A 19,627-nucleotide genomic window follows, 5' to 3' on the forward strand; every position below is an offset into this window, starting at 1 on the left:
ATATGTGTATTTGTATGTATAATGTATGTATTTATGTATGTGATGTGTTGAATAAAATAAAAAAAAAATATGTTGCTATAATTCTATTCATATTGTAATTTTGCAGGCTATATATGGTGTTTATTTGGGCGATACTCTTCTACGTGATGGCAGATGTTATAGGCTTATGACATGGAGGTGATGGAGCCGGGGATCCACCACCTCCACTAGGCTTTGGTCGTGTACAACACGGACATGATGGTAAGTCTTATTATGATGTATTTATTAGCTATTTTTATCCATTTATTATAAGCTATCGTGACTAATATTTTTAATTATATTTTTCAGTTGAGCTCCCTAAAAAAAGAAGAGGCCTAGCAAAAAACATCCAGCTATCAAAGCTGATACGGGCAAACAAGGGAAAGCCTGTAGATTTGGATTTTGATAGGGAGCTGACATATTCCCCTGTCGGGAACCATGGTAATTGGTTTACCCGTGAGATTGGGAGGTATATATGGATGAACATCCCTTTGAACGTATCTGGTTGGGACAATGTTTCCCCCGCTTTAAGGAATGCCATAGTGGTTCATCTAAAGGTAACTTGGACAATATTTTAAGTTTAGTTCTGATTGGTATTTAACTAACTAACTTTTTTGTATTTGTAGAATAAGTTTGATTTAGATAAGGTTAACTTGGATCCCGAGCGTGCTCAGTTGTTGCAGAGCATTGATGCGACTTTGCAAAGAATTTATAGAGGCCAGAAAAATAAAGTGCATACTTATTTTGAGAATGCCGGGGGGCTTACAGATATCCCAAGAGCATTAGCCAACCCCCCCCCCCCCCCCCCCGATGGTATGTCACATGAAAATTGGGCGCACACAGTTGAACATTTTCAAACTCCTGAATTTCTAAAGCGTTCGGCGTCAAACAAAGGAGTCCGTACACAACAACAAGTTGTAAACAGAGGGGGATCGTGCTCGTATAGCAATGCATGTTTCAAAGAAGTATGTTATGATATATTTAACTATTTATTTAAGTTATAATTAATCTAATTTTTAATGTTAAATAGGACATCGCTCGAATCGAAGCATTTCGTAAGGCCAATACTGATCGCCAAGGGGTATTTAGTAGTCCTGCAGTCGAGCAACAATACGTAAGTGGTTAATTTGTATTTTCATGTAAGTGTTTATATCGTCAATGGGTATTTAGTAAACTAATTTTTATGACGTGTTATCATTTTTTGAAAATACAGAATGCTTTACTCCTTGAGATAAGTCAACAAACTCAAGCTTCTTCTAAAGCCAACGGTCTAACACCAAAGGAGACACAAAACTGTTTTGAAAGAATATTGGGTGTTCGACGAGGCCATATCAGAGGCATCGGGTGTAAACCTTCTACGGTTATGTCGATGTACGATCAGGAACAACCACTGACACAGCCACCGCCACAATCACAGGTGACAAGACTATTTAATTTTGGAAATTGTTTAGTAATAGTTTCAAATTTTGGTAATTGTGAGTTTGATAATAGTTTAGTAATAGTTTCAAATTTTGGTAATTGTTAGTTTGATAATAGTTTATATATTGGTAATTGTTAGTTTGGTTGTAGTTTGATATATTGATATTTTATAGCTTAGTAATTGTTAGTTTATGAAAGTACATTGTTGTAATGGTATTTTGTAGGTTGGTAATTGTTAGTTATAGTACAATGCTATAATGTTTTATATGCAATATGTGGAATGTATATTTTGTATATAGAATATTATAATGCTAGTTTAACTTATAAGACTATGTTGTTTTAATTGTAGTTGGAAATGCTTCACACAATGTTAAAAGATCCGGCATGTAGTGCTGCACTTGAAGATTGTTTCGTTCGTTGTCACAACGACTGGAGGAAACGAGGAGAGCGATGATGACGAGTAGATAGTTGTAGGATTTTTTTATGTTTTGTTTGTGCAAGTATTTTAGACTAGTATTTTCGATATTTTGTTATATGTTAAATCGGACGAGTATTTTAAATGGATGTTGTATTAATATTTTGGAATGGAATGATGTAGGATTAGATTAATTAATATAATACCAGTTTTTTTTTCAATTTTAATGTTATATATATATATATATATATATATATATATATATATATATATATATATATATATATATATATATATATATAAGGAAAACACCAATACCGGCGACAAAAGGTTATTACCGGCGACGGGTTTTTAGCGGCGACAGTTTGATTAATAGCGACAAAGCATCAGCGTCGACGTTTTAGCAACGACATGTCGCCGCTAATAGTATTAGCGGCGACAAACCCCACTTTTAGCGACGACGCCTGTCGCCGGTAATATTCTAATTTCTTGTAGTGAAAATCCTTTTTCCTTTGACAACATATGTCTCTGTAAAAATTGTATATGATTAGCTTTAGTAGTAGTTCATTGATTATCCTTTGTTAAACTTGTTTCAAGTATACTAAACCGAATTTAAAGATTTTTTTCGTAGAGGGTGTTTGGACTTTGGATGTATCATGTATGTTGAAAGTAAAGCAGTAATAATCTTGACCATTTTGTTAGACCTGATTATGGTTTTCAGATTGTTTAGGGTTAAAGTAATGGAGAAGCATGTTAGAAGTTGCTTTAAATAGAAGTGATAATTGAGATTTATATAAAATTACCTGATTATCTTAGCTTTGATCAACTCATCCACTACTAGAAAAAGGTGGAGTTTCCTACAAAAATTTCCTAAGACTAAAAATTTCTCGCTACTTCCTACACATTACCGATGAATTTCCGAGGAAAACGTCTTTCTGGCATTTCCTGAGAAGTTCCTCGGTAATAAGTAGGAAATACTGAGGAAATTTTCTTCCTTGGAAATCCCTCGGAAGTTCCTACGCTTTTCCTAGAAAATGAATATATATTCAACGTTCCTAGGTAGTTCCTCAGTAGTTTTTTTATTACCATTTTATTATTATAAACAATCCATATCATTTTTTTCAAGTATGCCAAAGAGCTTCACATTTACGTTATAAGTGTTTCGCTTAAGTGGTTCCTAGGAAGTTTCTCAGAACTTCTGAGGGATTTCCTAGGAAATTTTCGAACCAAGGCCTCTCACCTAACATGTCAAACATTTACCAATTGTCCGATAAAGACCCTTAGAAGTTCCTACACATTTCCTACGAAATAAATATATATTTAAAGTTTCTAGGAAGTCTCTCAGAAGTTCCTACGCTTTTCCTAGGAAATAAATATATATTAAACGTTCTTAGGTAGCTCATTGGTAGTTTTTTTATTACCATTTTAATATTAAACAAATCATATCATTTTTTTAGTATGCCAAAGAGCTTCACATTTACTTGGAAGTGTTTCGCTTAAGTGGTTCCTAGGAAGTTTCTCGGAAGTTCCTACGCTTTTCCTAGGAAACAAAGAAGAATTTAATTCTTATTATCATATCTTATTAATTATTATCATAAACATTCTTATTATTATTATTACTATTATTGTTATTGTTATTATTAACAAGATTATTCTTTACATTATATATATATATATATATATATATATATATATATATATATATATATATATATATATATAGTTTAATTATATGGTATTGTTTAGGTTTTTATTACAATTTCCATCTACAATATCGAACAAAATATTTAATGAAAATATGTATAAAATACTAAGGGATTTCCTACACAATACAAAATTTGTCACTAATCCATTGGAAATGTGTAGGTACTTCCAAGAGATTTTCTAGGACCAAAACCCGTTTTCTTATTTTTTCAAGATTCAAACGTTGTTTTTTTCATTTCATATTTTTTACAACTTTGTTATACATTAAATATTTTTATCTTACCAAGTTACACATATTATACACATACACATACATATAGATTTATAATGCTAAACGAATGTTTTGAGTAATGGGTTGTGATCGTGTACATGTATATATGTATGTATATATCGTATATAACTTGTGTTACTTTTTTTGTGTTTACTAATGTATGTATTAATGTATGTATGTTTCTTTTAACATTTGTTTAGGTTCGGGAGTTGGAACAACGTCATGCCGAAATTGAAAGAAAAATGGCGGAAATTGTCGAATTTATGAGACGACATGACTGTAATAACCCTCCCGACAATCCACCCAATGCTCCTTAGGTTATTTGTTGTAAACGTTTGTATGTTTTTAGACATTTATATTATGTTTGTGGTTTAGATGGATGTTAAAATTTGTAACTGAATGCTTGTGTTATGTATTACTTTTATTTTTATTGTGTTTGTGTAAGAATTTGTAACAAAATTTTGTTATTTTTATTAGATTTTTTTTTTGCAATTTAAGCAGAAAAAATTGGTTTTTTTATATATTTAATTATTTTTATAGCTTCCTCGGAAATTCATAGGAATTTTCTGTCACGAAAAGTGTCACCAAAACTGTCACCAAAAACTATAAAAAAGGTACGGTCCTAGGAAATTTCTCGGAACATTTCCTAAGAAATTCCTCATAAATATATTTCCTAGGAAATTTCTTGGAAATGTATATCCTAGAAAATTCCTCGGAAAATTATTTCCTAAGAAATTCCTCGGAAATATATTTCCTAGGAAACTTCTCGGAAAAATATAGTCTCGGAAATTCCTCGGAAGTACCAGCAAACATATCTCCTCGGAAATGCCTCGTAAATTTCCTCGGAAATCCCTTACAAAAAGTTTCCTAGGAGGGTTTTACCTACGCACAACTTTTCCTCGGTATTTCCTTGGAAACGCCGTTTTCCTAGGAATTTCCGAGGAAATTGTCCCTCGGAAAAGACGTGTTTTTTTAGTAGTGATCTTTGTATTATTGGTAGGCCCTGTCTCGTTTGGAAGCTAAAGGTTTTGTCATTCCATCAAATATGAAGCTTCCTGATGCTTTTTATGAACAACTGGAGGAAGGCCAAAGGTGATGGAGCTAATTGATTGATGACAATCTGATTTCATGTGTAGGCATTTCATCTCTTTTTCTGTTCATGGTTTCTTCTTTATTTAGCCAATGTGTCGTTAGTTGTTACTCCAATGTGTTTTTTGTATTTAAGAAGTTTTTCTTTTGATGTTCTACTAGAATCTGGTTGATGAATGATGTGTAGAAATCAATTAACTTTTGCATTAAAGCTTTTCTGGTTTTAAGTAAACAGTGGAGATTTGGCATGCACATTTGGTGTTAGATGAAATACATTTACCAAATCTTTCTTTTTGGGAGACGATCTTTGAACATCACAAATAACAATTTCACATGCACATCCGGTGTTTAATAAACCTCATGAACTAAACTATTCAAATTCTAATGAAAATTCTCGGTTGTTTTACAGATTTTCATTCACATTCATGTTCGAGTACCTTATGAATGTTCTTGATTGGTTTACAATTAGATAAAATTCCAGTAACAATGTTTGATCCGTAGTTTATGGTTGATTTACATACATGCTAACATGTTTGATTTTCTGTTTATTTTTTTTCCGATTGTTGCTAGCATTTTCTGTAATTGTGATAGTGTTCAAGTTCTTGGCACTTGAGTTTGTGAACATGCTTTTGAATCTAAAATTGGAGATTATTAATCTGTAACGTGAATCTCCAACAACATTAAAAAAAATATATCAAAAAGCAAAAGATTATGTTGGGTAAAGCCCAGCCCGATCCAAAAAAGCATAGTTAAATCCATGGTCCCCATCTTAGCACAATCCGGTCCAAAGATAGCCAAATTAGCCCATCATAGCTTGAAAAAAAGGGACGATCATAAAGGCTATTAAGATTCAAGGTTGATTAAATTTGGTTGTTTTACATGCTTAGGGATAAAGGATTGTTTCATTAAATTGTTTGATTCAATTAACTCCGTTCTCGAGTTCAACTTAACGAGAGAAAATAAAAGAAATGGGTGGAAATAAAAAGAAAATAAAAGAAATTGGTGTTCCAAAGTTTTATTAAAAGAAGGAAGTTGAGAGAAATCGAAGGATTACTTTCCCTTTTAACTTTCCTTTCGATTTGTGATGATTTGGAAAGAAAAAACAAAATGATTAATTTTTTTTTCTACTTCTCTCAAACTCGAGATCACAAAAGAAAATTTTGTTTTTTTTCTTTTCTCTTCTGACTTTGTTTTCTTTTCTTTTGTTAAACCCGAAAACTAGGCCTTAGGGAGGACCGAGCCATATTGGACCAAGCTTTCTTTTTGGGCAAGTCTTGACCATGATTTGAGTGGGTCATTGCTTATATGGACAGGCATGTATTTAAAGCATCCATAATAATGGATCTTAACATAGATTTTTTGTTTTCTTATATAAAAATTTCAATAAATTTATCCAACAAGATCTTATTAACTTGAACCATCTTCAATTATTGATTATTCTGAAAATCCTTTTTTTTCTATAGTTAACTAATTTATATCTATCTATATGGAATGTATTATAAAACCATGTCATCTATTTTTTTTACACATGCGTCAATTATTTAAAATGAAATATTATATGAAAATAACATCTAATTAAAAAATGTATTACAATACGAAAATTTTGACAAATAAATTAAAATTTCCTTGGTTTTTCTTTTCTGAAAAAACAAAAGATGTTAAAGTCTTACTTATATAGTTATAAAATACAAAAATATTATAGTTATAAAAAACGAAAGATGATAAAGTCTTACTTATATAGTTAGAAAATACAAAAATATTATATTATAGTTAAAAATTTAATATTTAATATCAAACGTTTAAACTGAAATATTATGTAATATTTATTACAAAAATCAACTAGTTAACAAAATAACAAAGATTGAAATTTAATTATAATTAGGGAGTAAAATAAAATATAATTGATTAAAGAGAGTGTTAGGCTATGTTTGGCGTAGTAGCTGAAAAGTTAGTTGTTAAATGAAAAGGTAGTTGATAGCTGAAAATTAGCTGAGTGGAAAATAACGTTTGGTAAAATTAGCTGAAAATGTAGTTAAAATATATAAAATTACATAAAAGGACGTGTAAGAGTATGTGTTTCTATAATTAATTAAAAGGGTGTATTTTGAAAATTTTAAAAAAAACTCCTAAAATGCTAGTGTAAGTAGCTTTTCAAAAAGCTAGCTTATAAGCTACTTTTTGGCTTAGCAAACACGACAACATAAAAAAGCTTGAAAAATAAGTTAGCTTATCAGTTAGCTGTGGCGCGCCAAACACAACCTTAGTTGTATTAAAGACAAAACAAAAAAACATTTAGTTAGTATGTTGAATTATTCGACCATAAAATGCATTGTCTCCAATGATAAAAGCTAGTTAATTTTTAAGTCGATTTTAAATATTTGACATCTCCACTGTCCCTTATTGGAAGTTCTCTTACTAAGTAATAGTTATCTCAACTATCAATTGGCTTCTAACCCAACGGTATCAAGTATTGCCCTCCCACCTTGGAGTCGATGGTTCAAGTCTCGTCGTGGACATATAGATAAAATTAAGGAGTAGATTAGATTGCCATTAAAAAAATAGTTATCTGAACTAACCAAAATGTAAAATTTCAAAGTTTAGATGTTAAAACTAATTTAACATACATGCTATATTTTTACTTTATTCGAATGTGCTATAAGTTGGAAGTTAAATTTATATGATACGGTTGTTTTTTCTACAATCAGGTGCATATAAGTCTAGTTATCCACTTTTATGTATATCCTATCGTAAGTTAGTAAATATGTATTGTCATACAAAGATGGGTGAGGTTATGTGGTAAGTTTTACAAAGAATTCTCTATCCTATTCAAGTACCAATTTTTTTGTTATTTTATATCCCTAATGGATTTCTTGATCATTGTCCTGATAAGCAATTATTAAAGAATGATTTAAATATGAAAATAGTTCCCATGCTGGTAGCACCATTTAATACTCCTTGAGCTAATTTCTTATTGTTTTCGGGCATTAAGCTTAGGAATACGTTTATTTGCTAATACGATGGCCGATCATAGTTTAGTAAAGATTTTAAGTGTGTTCGAATCTAATTTTTGCAGGGGCCAAAATGTAGTTTTTAAAGTTTAAGGGTGAAGGAGTGTTTGGCTTAGCTTTTGAGAGGCCAAAAGTCCTTTTAGGAAAAGATCAAAGGTAAAAGATGTTTGGCAAAAGACTTTTAAAAACTATTTTTGGATTTTGGATAGAAGGAAAATCAACTTTTTGAAAAAGTCTGGAAAACCTGACTTTTTGCAACTTTTCCAAAAAGGATTTCTGGCTTCTAAAAGCTAAGCCAAACACCCCCGAAATCAAAACTTCGTTTCGCAATCTGTTTAAACTTAGCGACTGATTCCGTGATTCCGAGTCTTGTACACTTGTTGGTTGTTGCGGTTTTCCATGGCGGAAAGCAAAGAGGGTTGTGTTGCTATCATGGAAACGATGGAAAATGAACCTATAATTGTCCCAAATCGGATAGTCTCTAGAATTCATGGAGGAGGGGGAAGAAGATCGAATCAGTGCGTTGCCGGACTGTGTGCTTGTTGAAATCCTGTCTGGTTTACCCTCCACAAAAGGCGCCATTAGAACAGGCACACTCTCCAAACGATGGGAACATCTTTTGACTTTGCTTCCTACTCTAATTTTCAAACAGAATGGTGATTATCATGATTTCGTCTCATTCGTAGACAAAACCCTAACTCAACGTTGCCTATCAAAACTCAAGACATTCGAAGTGTATACCATTTATGATACCCGGTTTGAATCGCAAGTCAGGAATTGGATTCGTTATGCTATAAGATGTGACGTTGAAGAGCTTAATTTAATTTGAACGCATAAAAAACTCAATGCGGACTTTCTTTTAGATCAATCTTTTTTCACCAATTCATGTTTTACCGATCTGAAATTATCAGGCTGCATGTTTAATCCAACTGGGGAGATTAATTGGAAAAATCTTAGGAGTTTGTGTATTTCTGATGGGAATTTACATGAAGATTTGATTAAAAACATATTGTCCGGTAGTCCTCTATTGGAAACTTTGGACCTATATGGTTGCACTGGTTACGGGCTGCTCAATATTACTTCAAAAAGCGTCAAAAACTTGGTGGTCTCTGGATACAATAATCCTGAGGATATATTTGGTGAAGATACTTTTCGAATTAATGCTCCTAATATTTATCACTAACAATCAAAGGTAAATTGCTGCTGTGAAGGATTTGTTGGTAAATGTTTCTTCTTTAGTCGAAGCTAACTTAGATTACACAAAAGGAGGGATTTGGGAGTTATCACCTGAAGAGATGCTTAAAGGATTTATTCTAAACCTTCGCCATGTCAAGGAGCTTAAAATTGGAGTTAAATGTTCAGAGGTAAAATCTCTTTTCGTTTGAGAATCTATATTATATTATTATATATCTTTTTGATTTTGAGTGTTTGGTTAAAATGATTTTGATTATGATGTTTGGATTGTTTAGGATAAAAATAGTGACGAAGCAGGTAAGTAGTTGCTGAATAAAGAGCTGACTATCAAAAGATATATACATTGCCTAACTATTCTATTTCAAGTTACAGTAAAATCACTACAAAATGTACACATCCAAACATCGCCATTCATGTAATTGCAGAAGAAACTACATACCCATCTAAAAAAATCTTATTTGTAAGCTTTGTTATGTACACATTTCCTCAATTTGCTGTTTATAACTGACTTATAGAGCATGAATGTCTTTCTTTCTGCCTCTTGGGCCTCTCTTGTTCTTACACATTGTCATGCGCAAGTTATATTTTTGTTTGCCTCATTCATAAACATGCGTACATGCATTACACGCTTCTCATTTTGTTTTCTTCTGTGTCTTGGTAGGCTCTCTCTGGTTTGGAAGAAGAAGGTTTCGTTTTTCCATCAAATATAAAGTTTCCTTGTAATCAATAGAGAAGCAGATTCAGTTGAAAGTGGAGATCGGGAAGTGTTGTTGTTTGATGATGGTCCTGATGATAATTGACTGGTGTCGCTTTTAATTCATGCTTAGGCATTTTAGCCATCTCTTTTTTTTTTTTTTTTTTTTTTAAGTTTTACTTGGTCGGGTTGGGTATTTGTTTGATCATGGTCCTGTGGGTTCTGCATCATTTCTTGTTTCAAGATATTGATCTTTTTGTAATCTACTGAAAATTAGTATTACTTATGACAAAAAGAATATAAAAAATGGGAAAACGGACAAAAAAATGAGATAGCCTGGTTCAGACCAAATCCATAACAACCCCGCTGACCCCCACCTACCACCACCACCACCGTTTTCTAAAAATGAAAACCTATAAAAAAATAAATATCTAAACACGTTTTCTAAACCAAAAATGAAAAATGAATACGTTTCAACTAAATGAGTTTTCTAACTTTTCTAATGAAAACCGAAACTTAAAACTTATTTCATTTGCTAAAAATTGAAAACGCAAAAACTTTTTTTCCGTAACTAAACACAACCGAAACTGAAAACTTAATTAGCAATGTCTTTGTTTCTGCTCCTTGGGTTTCTCTCTGTTCTTGTTCTTTTGGGATGTCGTTGTAAGTTATAATTTTGTTTGTCCCATTCATAATTAATGAACACATGCATTGCTTGCTTCTCACTTTTGTTGTTTTCTCACTTGTATGTGCTTGTAGGTTGTGTCTCGTTAAATTTGGAAGCAAAAAGTTTCGTTTTTCCATCAAATATTCAAATGACAAGTTTCCTGATGTTACTTATGATTGGTCTGATACTGATTTAATTGTAAGTGGAAATTGTGATTCACTTGAGAGCAGAGATTTCTGGTTACTCTCCAAATGCCGAAACATAATTGACTTCACCGAGGTGGCGGCACGGTGTTTGTCGAACCCATTTCGGATTTTCCAACCGATGCCGACTCTCACACCGTCAAGCCTTAGGCTGGAGGGAGTGGTGCCAAGCTTGTCACAGTCCTCATAGGCGCCACCTAGGATTTGCTACACTATTTCATATTTTTTTCATTTACAGGGCATTGGTTGTCACGCTTGTCATACTAGTTTTTTTCTTAAATTAATTAATATTAAAAATTAAATTTTCAAAAAAATTATTTTTATAAAACCAAAACTTTCAATAAATCAGAAAATAAAATTGCGACACACCAAAAACAAAATCAACACATAATTTAAAATTACAAAACCTAGAGATTTAAAAACGAAACATAGAAATTTAAATAACAAAAGGAAATCACATACTTGAAATTAAACTAACACACAAAACAACTAGAAAATAAAACACATAACCCACTAGATATTAAAAGACAACGACCTGAAAGTAGACGTCATTTGTCACACCGCCTCACAATTTGTCAAAACTCAGCAATCCGGAAAGGTTTGTCGGTTTCTTGGTGGAAAGCCTCGAGATCATTCACTAACAAAGTATTTTCAGTTTCACCTTGCTCGGCTTCACGCATCACCCTATGAAACACATTATTAAATTGAATTGAAATTACATTTGTATGTATCAATTTGGAGAAGATTTGATATTTTCTTTGAAGTAGAGCGGCTACACGGTTGTACTTTTCGACGATTCTCCTCAGTAGGCATAGTGGCGTTAATGTTGATGTGCTCTCCTATTACATCAACCCATGAACGGACCAATATGATCACTTCATCAGTTGACCAAATATGAGCCATTCTTTAGCAATGAGGTTTTGAGGAAGATGAAAAATAAGAAAGTTAGGAGAATTGAATTAAGAAGATTTGAATGTGGTGAAGATTGAAGAAGGATGGTGGTATTTATAGTAGAGGACTGAGGGTTTAAATTTTGAAAAAAAACAGTTATATTTTGAAAAGGAAGTATTTTTTTGAAAATTAAAAAAAAAATTAATTGTAAAAGAAAAATAAATGAAAATGTATTAAATCCTTTCTCTCTCATCGATAGGCCATTACCGAGTTCCCTAGCCGAATTGTCGTCGTCGAAGCTATGGCATGGTGGGCACCGAAGACAACTAGGCTACGTCGAGCTCCATACCGAGCCACTACGCCAAGCCTAAGTAAACACCTAAGAGAGAGAAATCTTAATTTTTGTTTCTAAAAACCGACAAATTCATGTTTGAAGAATCATTTCCCAAATCAACTTAATTGACTGTGATTTGGCTAATTATACCCTTTTTTCTTTGCTTATTATTTAGACCACCAAGTTTCCTTCTTTTGACATTTATACCTCTTTATTTTTTCTTCTTTCTTTGGTCATCCTTTACACCATTTGACCTATTTTTTTTAGGTTATAAACACCTTCAATAATAGAAAAAAAAAGAATATTATAGATAATATTAGAAAAACAGCTTTAATAATAAAATTTGGAGTTTCTTTATAAAAGCAAAAAAAGAACCAAAATTAAATAAACTATTAAATAATCAAACCACTTAACAAAATGTTTTTGTTCAATATTAAGCCTAAGGGTATACCGGTCACCAGAGACGTTCGTGGCCTCGAAAATTACAGTTTTGTTATTTATCGAATGACAAAAAAACACATGTGTGTTCGATCATTTAATGTAAAATGATACATTAAACGATAAAAAAATGGTAAGTTTGATATATTAGTATGCAAACAATACTACTAAACTACTAACTTTTCACTGTGATTCATATTCACATGAAAAGTTATGTTTTTTTGATAATTTTTATATAAAACTAGATATAGTTGATTTTTTATAACATAAATACTAAGGGAAAATAACATAAAAGTTCCAAGTTTTACACGTGTAATTGAGTAAAGTCATAACTTTTTTTTGGTCGGTTAAACCACACCTTTTCGGATGACTTTCCATTTAAATCTATTATCTAGTCATCCAATATTTTTTTTAATGAAAGGTTTTTAGAAACTAATGGCTTTTACCTAAAAGAAAAGTTAGAGCTTTTTCCAGCCAAGTGTGTAAAACTTGAGTCTTTTTTGGTATTTGCTTTGCCTTTCGTTAAACAGATTTATATACACAAATGATATATGTATATCTATAAAAAAAAACTTATTTAATGTATAAATATATATAAATATTGTAATACAAATATAAAATACATATCATATGTAATTTATATGTATAAAATATGTATTTGACTTATGTTTATATGTAAAAAAAATATATTTCATGTATAAAAATGTATTTGTGTATGTATAAAATCGTATTTGATATATATATATATATATATATATATATATATATATATATATATGTGTGTGTGTGTGTGTGTGTGTGTGTGTGTGTGTGTGTGTGTGTGTGTATCGTCTTTTTAATGTATTATATGTTTTCTAAAATATAGGTATACGAATAAGATTTTTATGTATAATACGGTTTTTACACATACACAAATACATAAAAATACATTTTTATACATAAAAAACATTTTTTACATATAAAAATAAATAGTAAAAAATGTATTTTATATATCTAAAGTACATACAATACATATTTTTATATTTATATTACGATACTTATATGTTTAAACATTAAATAAGTTTTTCCATAGATATACGAATACCATTTGTGTATATAAATTCATGGGCAAATACCAAAAAAGACCCAAGTTTTATACATTTTGTTGGCAAAAGCTCTAATGTTTTTTGTAGGTAAAACCATAAGTTTCCAAAAAATCTTCTAATTTCAAAAAAATTAGTTGGTGCCGGTTAATGACAGAACAATAGGTTTAAAATGAAAGGTCATCTGAAATGTTGTGGTTTTAACCAACCAAAAACAAAAGTTAGGACTTTTTCCAACTACGCATGCAAAACTTGAAACTTTTATGGTATTTACCCTAAATACTAATCTTTTATACACAAGAGTTAATACTAGTTTAGAAGTTAATTTTTTTGATTCATCATTGTATCATCTTCTTAGTTTGAGATAACCTACTTAACTCATATATCAAATTTATATTATTTGGTTTTGATTTTTTAAGATCCATATTAAATCAAATTTTCAATCATATAAAATGTTATAACCAAAGGGATTTTTAAATTGGTGTATTATTTGGTTTGGATTTTTGAATTGTAACATCTCGATTTCCAGGCGTTTTACATTTTGACCCTTGGTCACAAATGGCATCTAATTGAAAAGTGGGGGTTGCATGAGTACGTTGGGCGTACGTGGTTAGGGGTCAAACTTTATTTTTAGGATTTGGACCATATTTAAACATCCTTAACTCTTTGAGATCCCTTCATTCATCAGCCTCCATGCCCATCTTCGTCCCAAACAAACCCTAATTCCTTGTTTGTGCCTTTTGAGCTTGAAAGTGTGCTTTGTGGTATTCTTGAAGGAAGGAGAAAGATAGGAGACTATCTTAGAAGAGTGGAGCACTTTGGATCCAGAAGCACATTATGACATCCCGGAATTTAGGTTAAAGACTATGGAAGGTCAATTCATAGTAAATCTCTTTGTAATGTGACTCATTGATTTTAGTGCATCTTTTGTAAATTAAATGAGTTCATTTCAACTATTATAAGATACTAGATAGTATCTTACATCTAAATGGGTAAACTAGAAAACGAATCAAACAGCTCAAACTGTAAACCTAGTAATGCGTCTGAAAAAATGAAATTTCATATTAAGAATTTGTGAGCGAAGCAAACACTCTAGTCTTGTAGTATATGTTTCCTTATTTCCAAAAATATAAAGAACGTCTAAAACGGAGTTCGTATGCAAAATATACGACCGTTTTAAGAATCCAAACCAGTATAATACTGATTTTCTTAAAATTGCTAAAACTATTTCTATCCGTTAGGGGACTTTCACATCTCATATGGAAATTCCCGACCATGAGACAGAGATTCATTCGAGTGATTCAGTAGCTAGAGGTGAGTTTTCTCACTGTGTTTAGCGGGTCGAAGACACCAATGCCGGCCCCTGGTTTGTTATGTTAGGATGCTAGATGTATACGTGATTCTTGCATATGTTATGTGCTTGTATGCTTACCGGGCAAGGCCCGATGACTATTCAGTATGCTATTATTTTTGTGATTATCGCATGTGTTGTATGATTATATGCTTATATATAATATGTATATCGGGTAGGGGCCGATGACTGACAGATCTATATATCGAGCGGGGCTCGATGCCGGGCAGGGCCCAATGTCGGGCGGGGCCCATTATATGTTTATTATTTATGGTATGTGGTATTTTAGGGAACTCACTAAGCATTGTTCTTATGGTTTTCAGTTTATGTTTCGGGTACTTCTGGTCTGAAAGGGAAGAACCCACGATGATTGCAGTGCACACACCACCTCGTTCCGCATTTTATGATTACTATGATGATTCATGATGTATTTGACACACTTTTTTCCATCTTGGTTTTGTGATGACGTTTGGATTATAGTTTTATTAATTTAAAAACAAAAAAATTGGTCTTTACTTTTGGGATGTTACATTAAGCCAAACAAGGCAATTACACTACCCATGACTTAGAGTTGGGAGCTCTAGTTTTCGCCTTAAAGATTTGGAGACACTACTTATATAAAACGAAGTGTTTTGTGTTCGCTGACTACGAAAGCCTCCAACACATATTTGACTAGAAAGATCTCAACATGAGACAACAAAGGTGGGTCTAATTGCTAAATGATTACGAATGTGAAATTTGTTATCATCCTGGTAAATAGAATGTCATAGCAAACACTTTAAGCAGGAAAGAGTGAGCAAAGCCACTTCGTGTAAAGCCTCTAACCCTAACAATCCACTCCAATCTCGCCACCCAAATTCGATACGCTCAGCTAGAACCGCTCAAACCCGAGAATATTATAGAGGAAAACCTACGAGGGATGAATAAAAAGTTCAACCTCAAGGAAGATGAAACACGATATTTCATGAACCGAATTTGGACCCCAAAGTTTAGGGAAATCGGTAGTCTAGCTTTAAATGAAGCTCATAAGTCGAGATATTCGATATATCCTGGATCAGGTAAGATGTATCTTGATCATAAGAAGCTTTATTGGTGCCCCAACATGACATCAGAGATTGCCACTTACGTCAGTAAATGCTTGACTTGATCCAAAGTCAAAGCAGTGTACCATAAGCCATCTGGTCTACTACAACAACCATCAATACCGGAATGGAAATAAGAAAAAATAACCATGGACTTCATAACGAAGTTTCTAATAACTTCAAGCGTCTATGACACTATTTGGGTAATGGTTGATCATTTGACCAAGTCCGCCCATTTCCTAGCCATCAAAGACACCAACAGGATAGAGAAACTAACCAGGACCTATGTCAAGGAGATCGTCAGAATGCATTGTGTGCCAATATCTATTATCTCAGACCGAGATAGCAGATTCACTTCTAGATTTTGACAATCATTACAGAGGTCCCTAAGAACCTAACTCAACATAAGTATTGTATATCATCCATGGATAGATGGCCATCGCTAAAGAATGATACAAACTTTGGAAGATATGCTCCGCACTTGCATCATAGACTTCAGTAATGGATGGGATACTCACTTGTCGCCAGTTAAGTTTTTATACAACAATAGTTATGACACTAGCATAAAGGCCGCATGTAATCGTCAAAAAATCTATGCTTACATAAGACGAAAACCCTTAGAATTCAAAGTAAGACATCGTGTCCTACTAAAGGTCGCAGTATGGAAATGTGTCATTCGATTTAGAAAACGAGGTAAACTAAACTGCCATTACATTAAACCTTTTGAAATCCTAGCAAGGTTCGGTCCGACAACTTACAAACTCAATTTACCTCAAGAACTCAATGAAGTTCACAAAACCTCCTATGTGTGAAATCTCAAAAAGTGTCTCTCTAATGAGAACCTTGTCATTCCACTCAAGAAGATCTAGGTCAACACTAAACTTCACTTCGTGAAGGAACCAATGGAGACCAGGGATCGACAAATCAACTAAAGGTTACACCTTTCTGAGTCAGGGCGATAAGAGGCTTAGCAATTTTGGAGAAATTCTAGATATACCTGCAATAGTAGCCAACTAGACCCAAGAATTGACGGATTTCTGTGGGTGTCTTCGGTTTTGACCAACTCTCAATCACTTTAATTTTGGAAGGGTCCACGTGTATGCCTTCTTCGCTAACCACGTGACCGAGGAAAGTTACCTTATTGATCCAGAATTCACACTTAGAGAATTTTGCATATAATTTCTCTGCCCTTAGAGTTTCCATCACTTGCCTCAAATGCTATTTTGAGATCTTCTTCACTCCGAGAATAGACAAGTATATCATCTATGAATACTATCACAAACTTGTCTAGGAATGGGTAGCACACCCTATTCATCAGGTCCATGAATATCGCGGGTGCGTTGGTTAGACCAAAGGGCGTTACTACAAACTCGTAGTGACAATACCGAGTTCGAAAAGCTGTTTTTGGAACATCACTCTGCAGGACTTGTAGTTGATGGTACCCTGATCTTAGGTCTATATTTTAGAAGTAGCGGGCTCCTTGGAGTTGATCGAAGAGGTCGTCGATTCTGGGTAGGGGTAACGGTTCTTGATAGTGAGCTTATTTAGTTCGCGATAATCTATGCACATCCAAAAGGATCCATCTTTCTTTTTCACAAATAAGATCAGGGCTCCCCAGGGTAAGGAACTTGGTTGGATGAATCCCTTGTTGAGTAGTTCATTGAGTTGGCTGGATAACTCTTGCATTTCTGCCGGTGCTAGATGGTAAGGAGATTTGGCTACAGGAGTAGCTCCGGGGATTAAGTCGATTCGAAACTCGACTTGGCGCTCAGGAGGAATTCCTGGAAGATCTTCGGGGAAGACATCAGGAAAGTTGCAGACTTCGGGGATGCTCTCGAGGCCCTTAACTTCCTGTTTCTCGTTAATCACATGGGCTAGGAATGCACGACACTCCTTTCACAGATATTTTTGGGCTTTGATGCATGAAATGATACGAAAGCTTGATCTAAGTTTATCACCATAGATAATGAGGGTTTCGCCAGATGGCAGATTGAGACGAATGGCTTTTTCATAACAAAAGATATCAGCACGATTGGGGCTCAACAATCCATTCCGATGATGACATCGAAGCTTTTTATGCAAACTGGCATAAGGTCGATTGAAAAAGAATGGTCGTTTAGGGTAAGGGTACAACCTATGAATACATCGTTAGTGCTCTCTTTCTTTCCGTTAGCCATCTCGACAGTAAATGTTCCGGTTAAAGATTGGGATTTATGGTAGAGTAGATGTTTAAATGCATGACTAACAAAACTCCTCTCCGCACCACTATCGAAAAGAATACATGAATAAGAGTTGTCGAGGAGGAACGTACCCGTAACTACGGTGGGATCAGCGACTGCTTCCTCCTGGCCCATAGCTAGAACTCTCCTTGTATTACCTGCAGTTGCTTTGGGGAAATTCCTCTTGAAGTGCCCGGTTTCTCCACAACCATAGCAGGCTGGGCCTATTCTCGCTCCGGGACCTTGATTGGCTGGTTGTGCTGGAGTCTTGCAATAACGAGTTGTATGTCCCTTCTTGCCACAGCTGTTGCATTGCATCTCATGGCATGGTCCGTGATGATAGAAGTTACACTTATCGCACTTTGGAAGAGTACCATTATATCTATTGGCAGGTGCTTGGGCGGTTGGAACAGCAGCAGGAGCAGATCAGCGTCGACTGCCACTGTTTGTTGTTTCTTGGAGGGCTCCTGCGAAGACTGGCCCTTACGCTTGTTCCAAAACTTTTTCTTCCCGCCACTCGCCTTTGGTGGTTCGGGAACGATTGCTACTGTTTCATGATCAACCACGTGATCTATAAGAGTATGCGCTAGACACTTGATGCTGTCAAACGTGAGAGGTTTAGCAGCCAAGACGTCCCTTGAGTTGGGGGTGTCAATCCCCATATATACCTCTCAATCTTCTTGGTTTCCGGGGTGACCATCCCGGGACACAGCAGAGCCAGGTCGCTGAACCTAGCAGTGTATGCAGCAATATCGGAACCTTTCATCTTCAGATTCCAGAGCTCGTGCTCCAACTTTTCCATCTCGCCCCTTGGGCAGTTCTCCGCGAGCATCAGTTCCTTCAGACTTTCCCACCTCATAGCATTGGCTACTGGCAGATTTAGGGATTTGACTCGGCTATTTCACTAAGTCAGTGCTCTATCAGTGAAGGTGCATGCGACGAACTTCACCTTGCTTGCCTCGGGGCATGCACAGATCTCAAAAATTGATTTGATCTTCTCAAACCAACGGGTTAGGGCAATGACACCTTCATTGTCGTCGAAGGATTTGGGTTTAGCGTTCATGAAATCTTTATAGGAACACTCCCTCGGGTGTCCCTGACCACGATCAAGATTAAGGGGATGGGTACCACTACCGGACCCGTCAGAGCCGCCAGGATTGATCTGTTACATCACGGCAGCCACGTCGGCTGTAACTGCTGCCTGGAACATAACAGGATCGAACTGAGGAGGTGGCGGCGGTGGAGGATCGTTGTTCTTTCTGTTGGGTTTCTTCTTGGGAGGCATCTTTTTCTAAAAGATACAAAGGGAAAATGACGATAAGCCTTCTAAATTGATCAAGAGTCAGATACTTTCGAACAAGATGCATCTTAATCCTATAGCGTTAACAGAGATCTACAATCAAGGCTTATTAACATAAACAAGGAATTGTAGGTCTCTAATTTGTGAGGATTAGTACTACTTGTAACAATTTTGTGTAGTGTTATAGAATTATAAAATACTCCTATAGTATTTTAACTATGAATTTCATTAGTATCGATTTGGTAAGT

General features: G+C 34.1%; 1 protein-coding gene across 1 annotated transcript; it reads left to right on the forward strand.

Moving 5' to 3' along the window:
- The first annotated feature begins 8,414 nt into the window (after positions 1–8,414).
- Positions 8,415–10,063, forward strand: LOC145126614 (F-box/FBD/LRR-repeat protein At2g04230-like). Its single transcript, XM_079061944.1, has 5 exons — positions 8,415–8,580; positions 8,836–9,063; positions 9,164–9,288; positions 9,394–9,415; positions 9,987–10,063. The coding sequence occupies exons 1-5, from the start codon at positions 8,415–8,417 to the stop codon at positions 10,061–10,063; spliced, it is 618 nt and encodes a 205-aa protein (XP_078918070.1).
- Positions 10,064–19,627: the final 9,564 nt, after the last annotated feature.

This window comes from Lactuca virosa, chromosome 7, assembly GCF_052849685.1.
Source record: "Lactuca virosa cultivar CGN04683 chromosome 7, Lactuca_virosa_CGN04683_v6, whole genome shotgun sequence".
Taxonomy (NCBI): Eukaryota; Viridiplantae; Streptophyta; class Magnoliopsida; order Asterales; family Asteraceae; genus Lactuca; species Lactuca virosa.

Bases quoted from the DNA above. Each gene is read 5' to 3' on its own strand.
- LOC145126614 (XM_079061944.1), top strand. From the start codon at position 8,415: ATGGAGGAGGGGGAAGAAGATCGAATCAGTGCGTTGCCGGACTGTGTG. The intron at 9,289-9,393 runs GTAAAATCTCTT...TGGATTGTTTAG, and splicing joins TTGGAGTTAAATGTTCAGAG to GATAAAAATAGTGACGAAGC. The intron at 9,416-9,986 runs GTAAGTAGTTGC...TTTTTTTTTAAG, and splicing joins TAAAAATAGTGACGAAGCAG to TTTTACTTGGTCGGGTTGGG.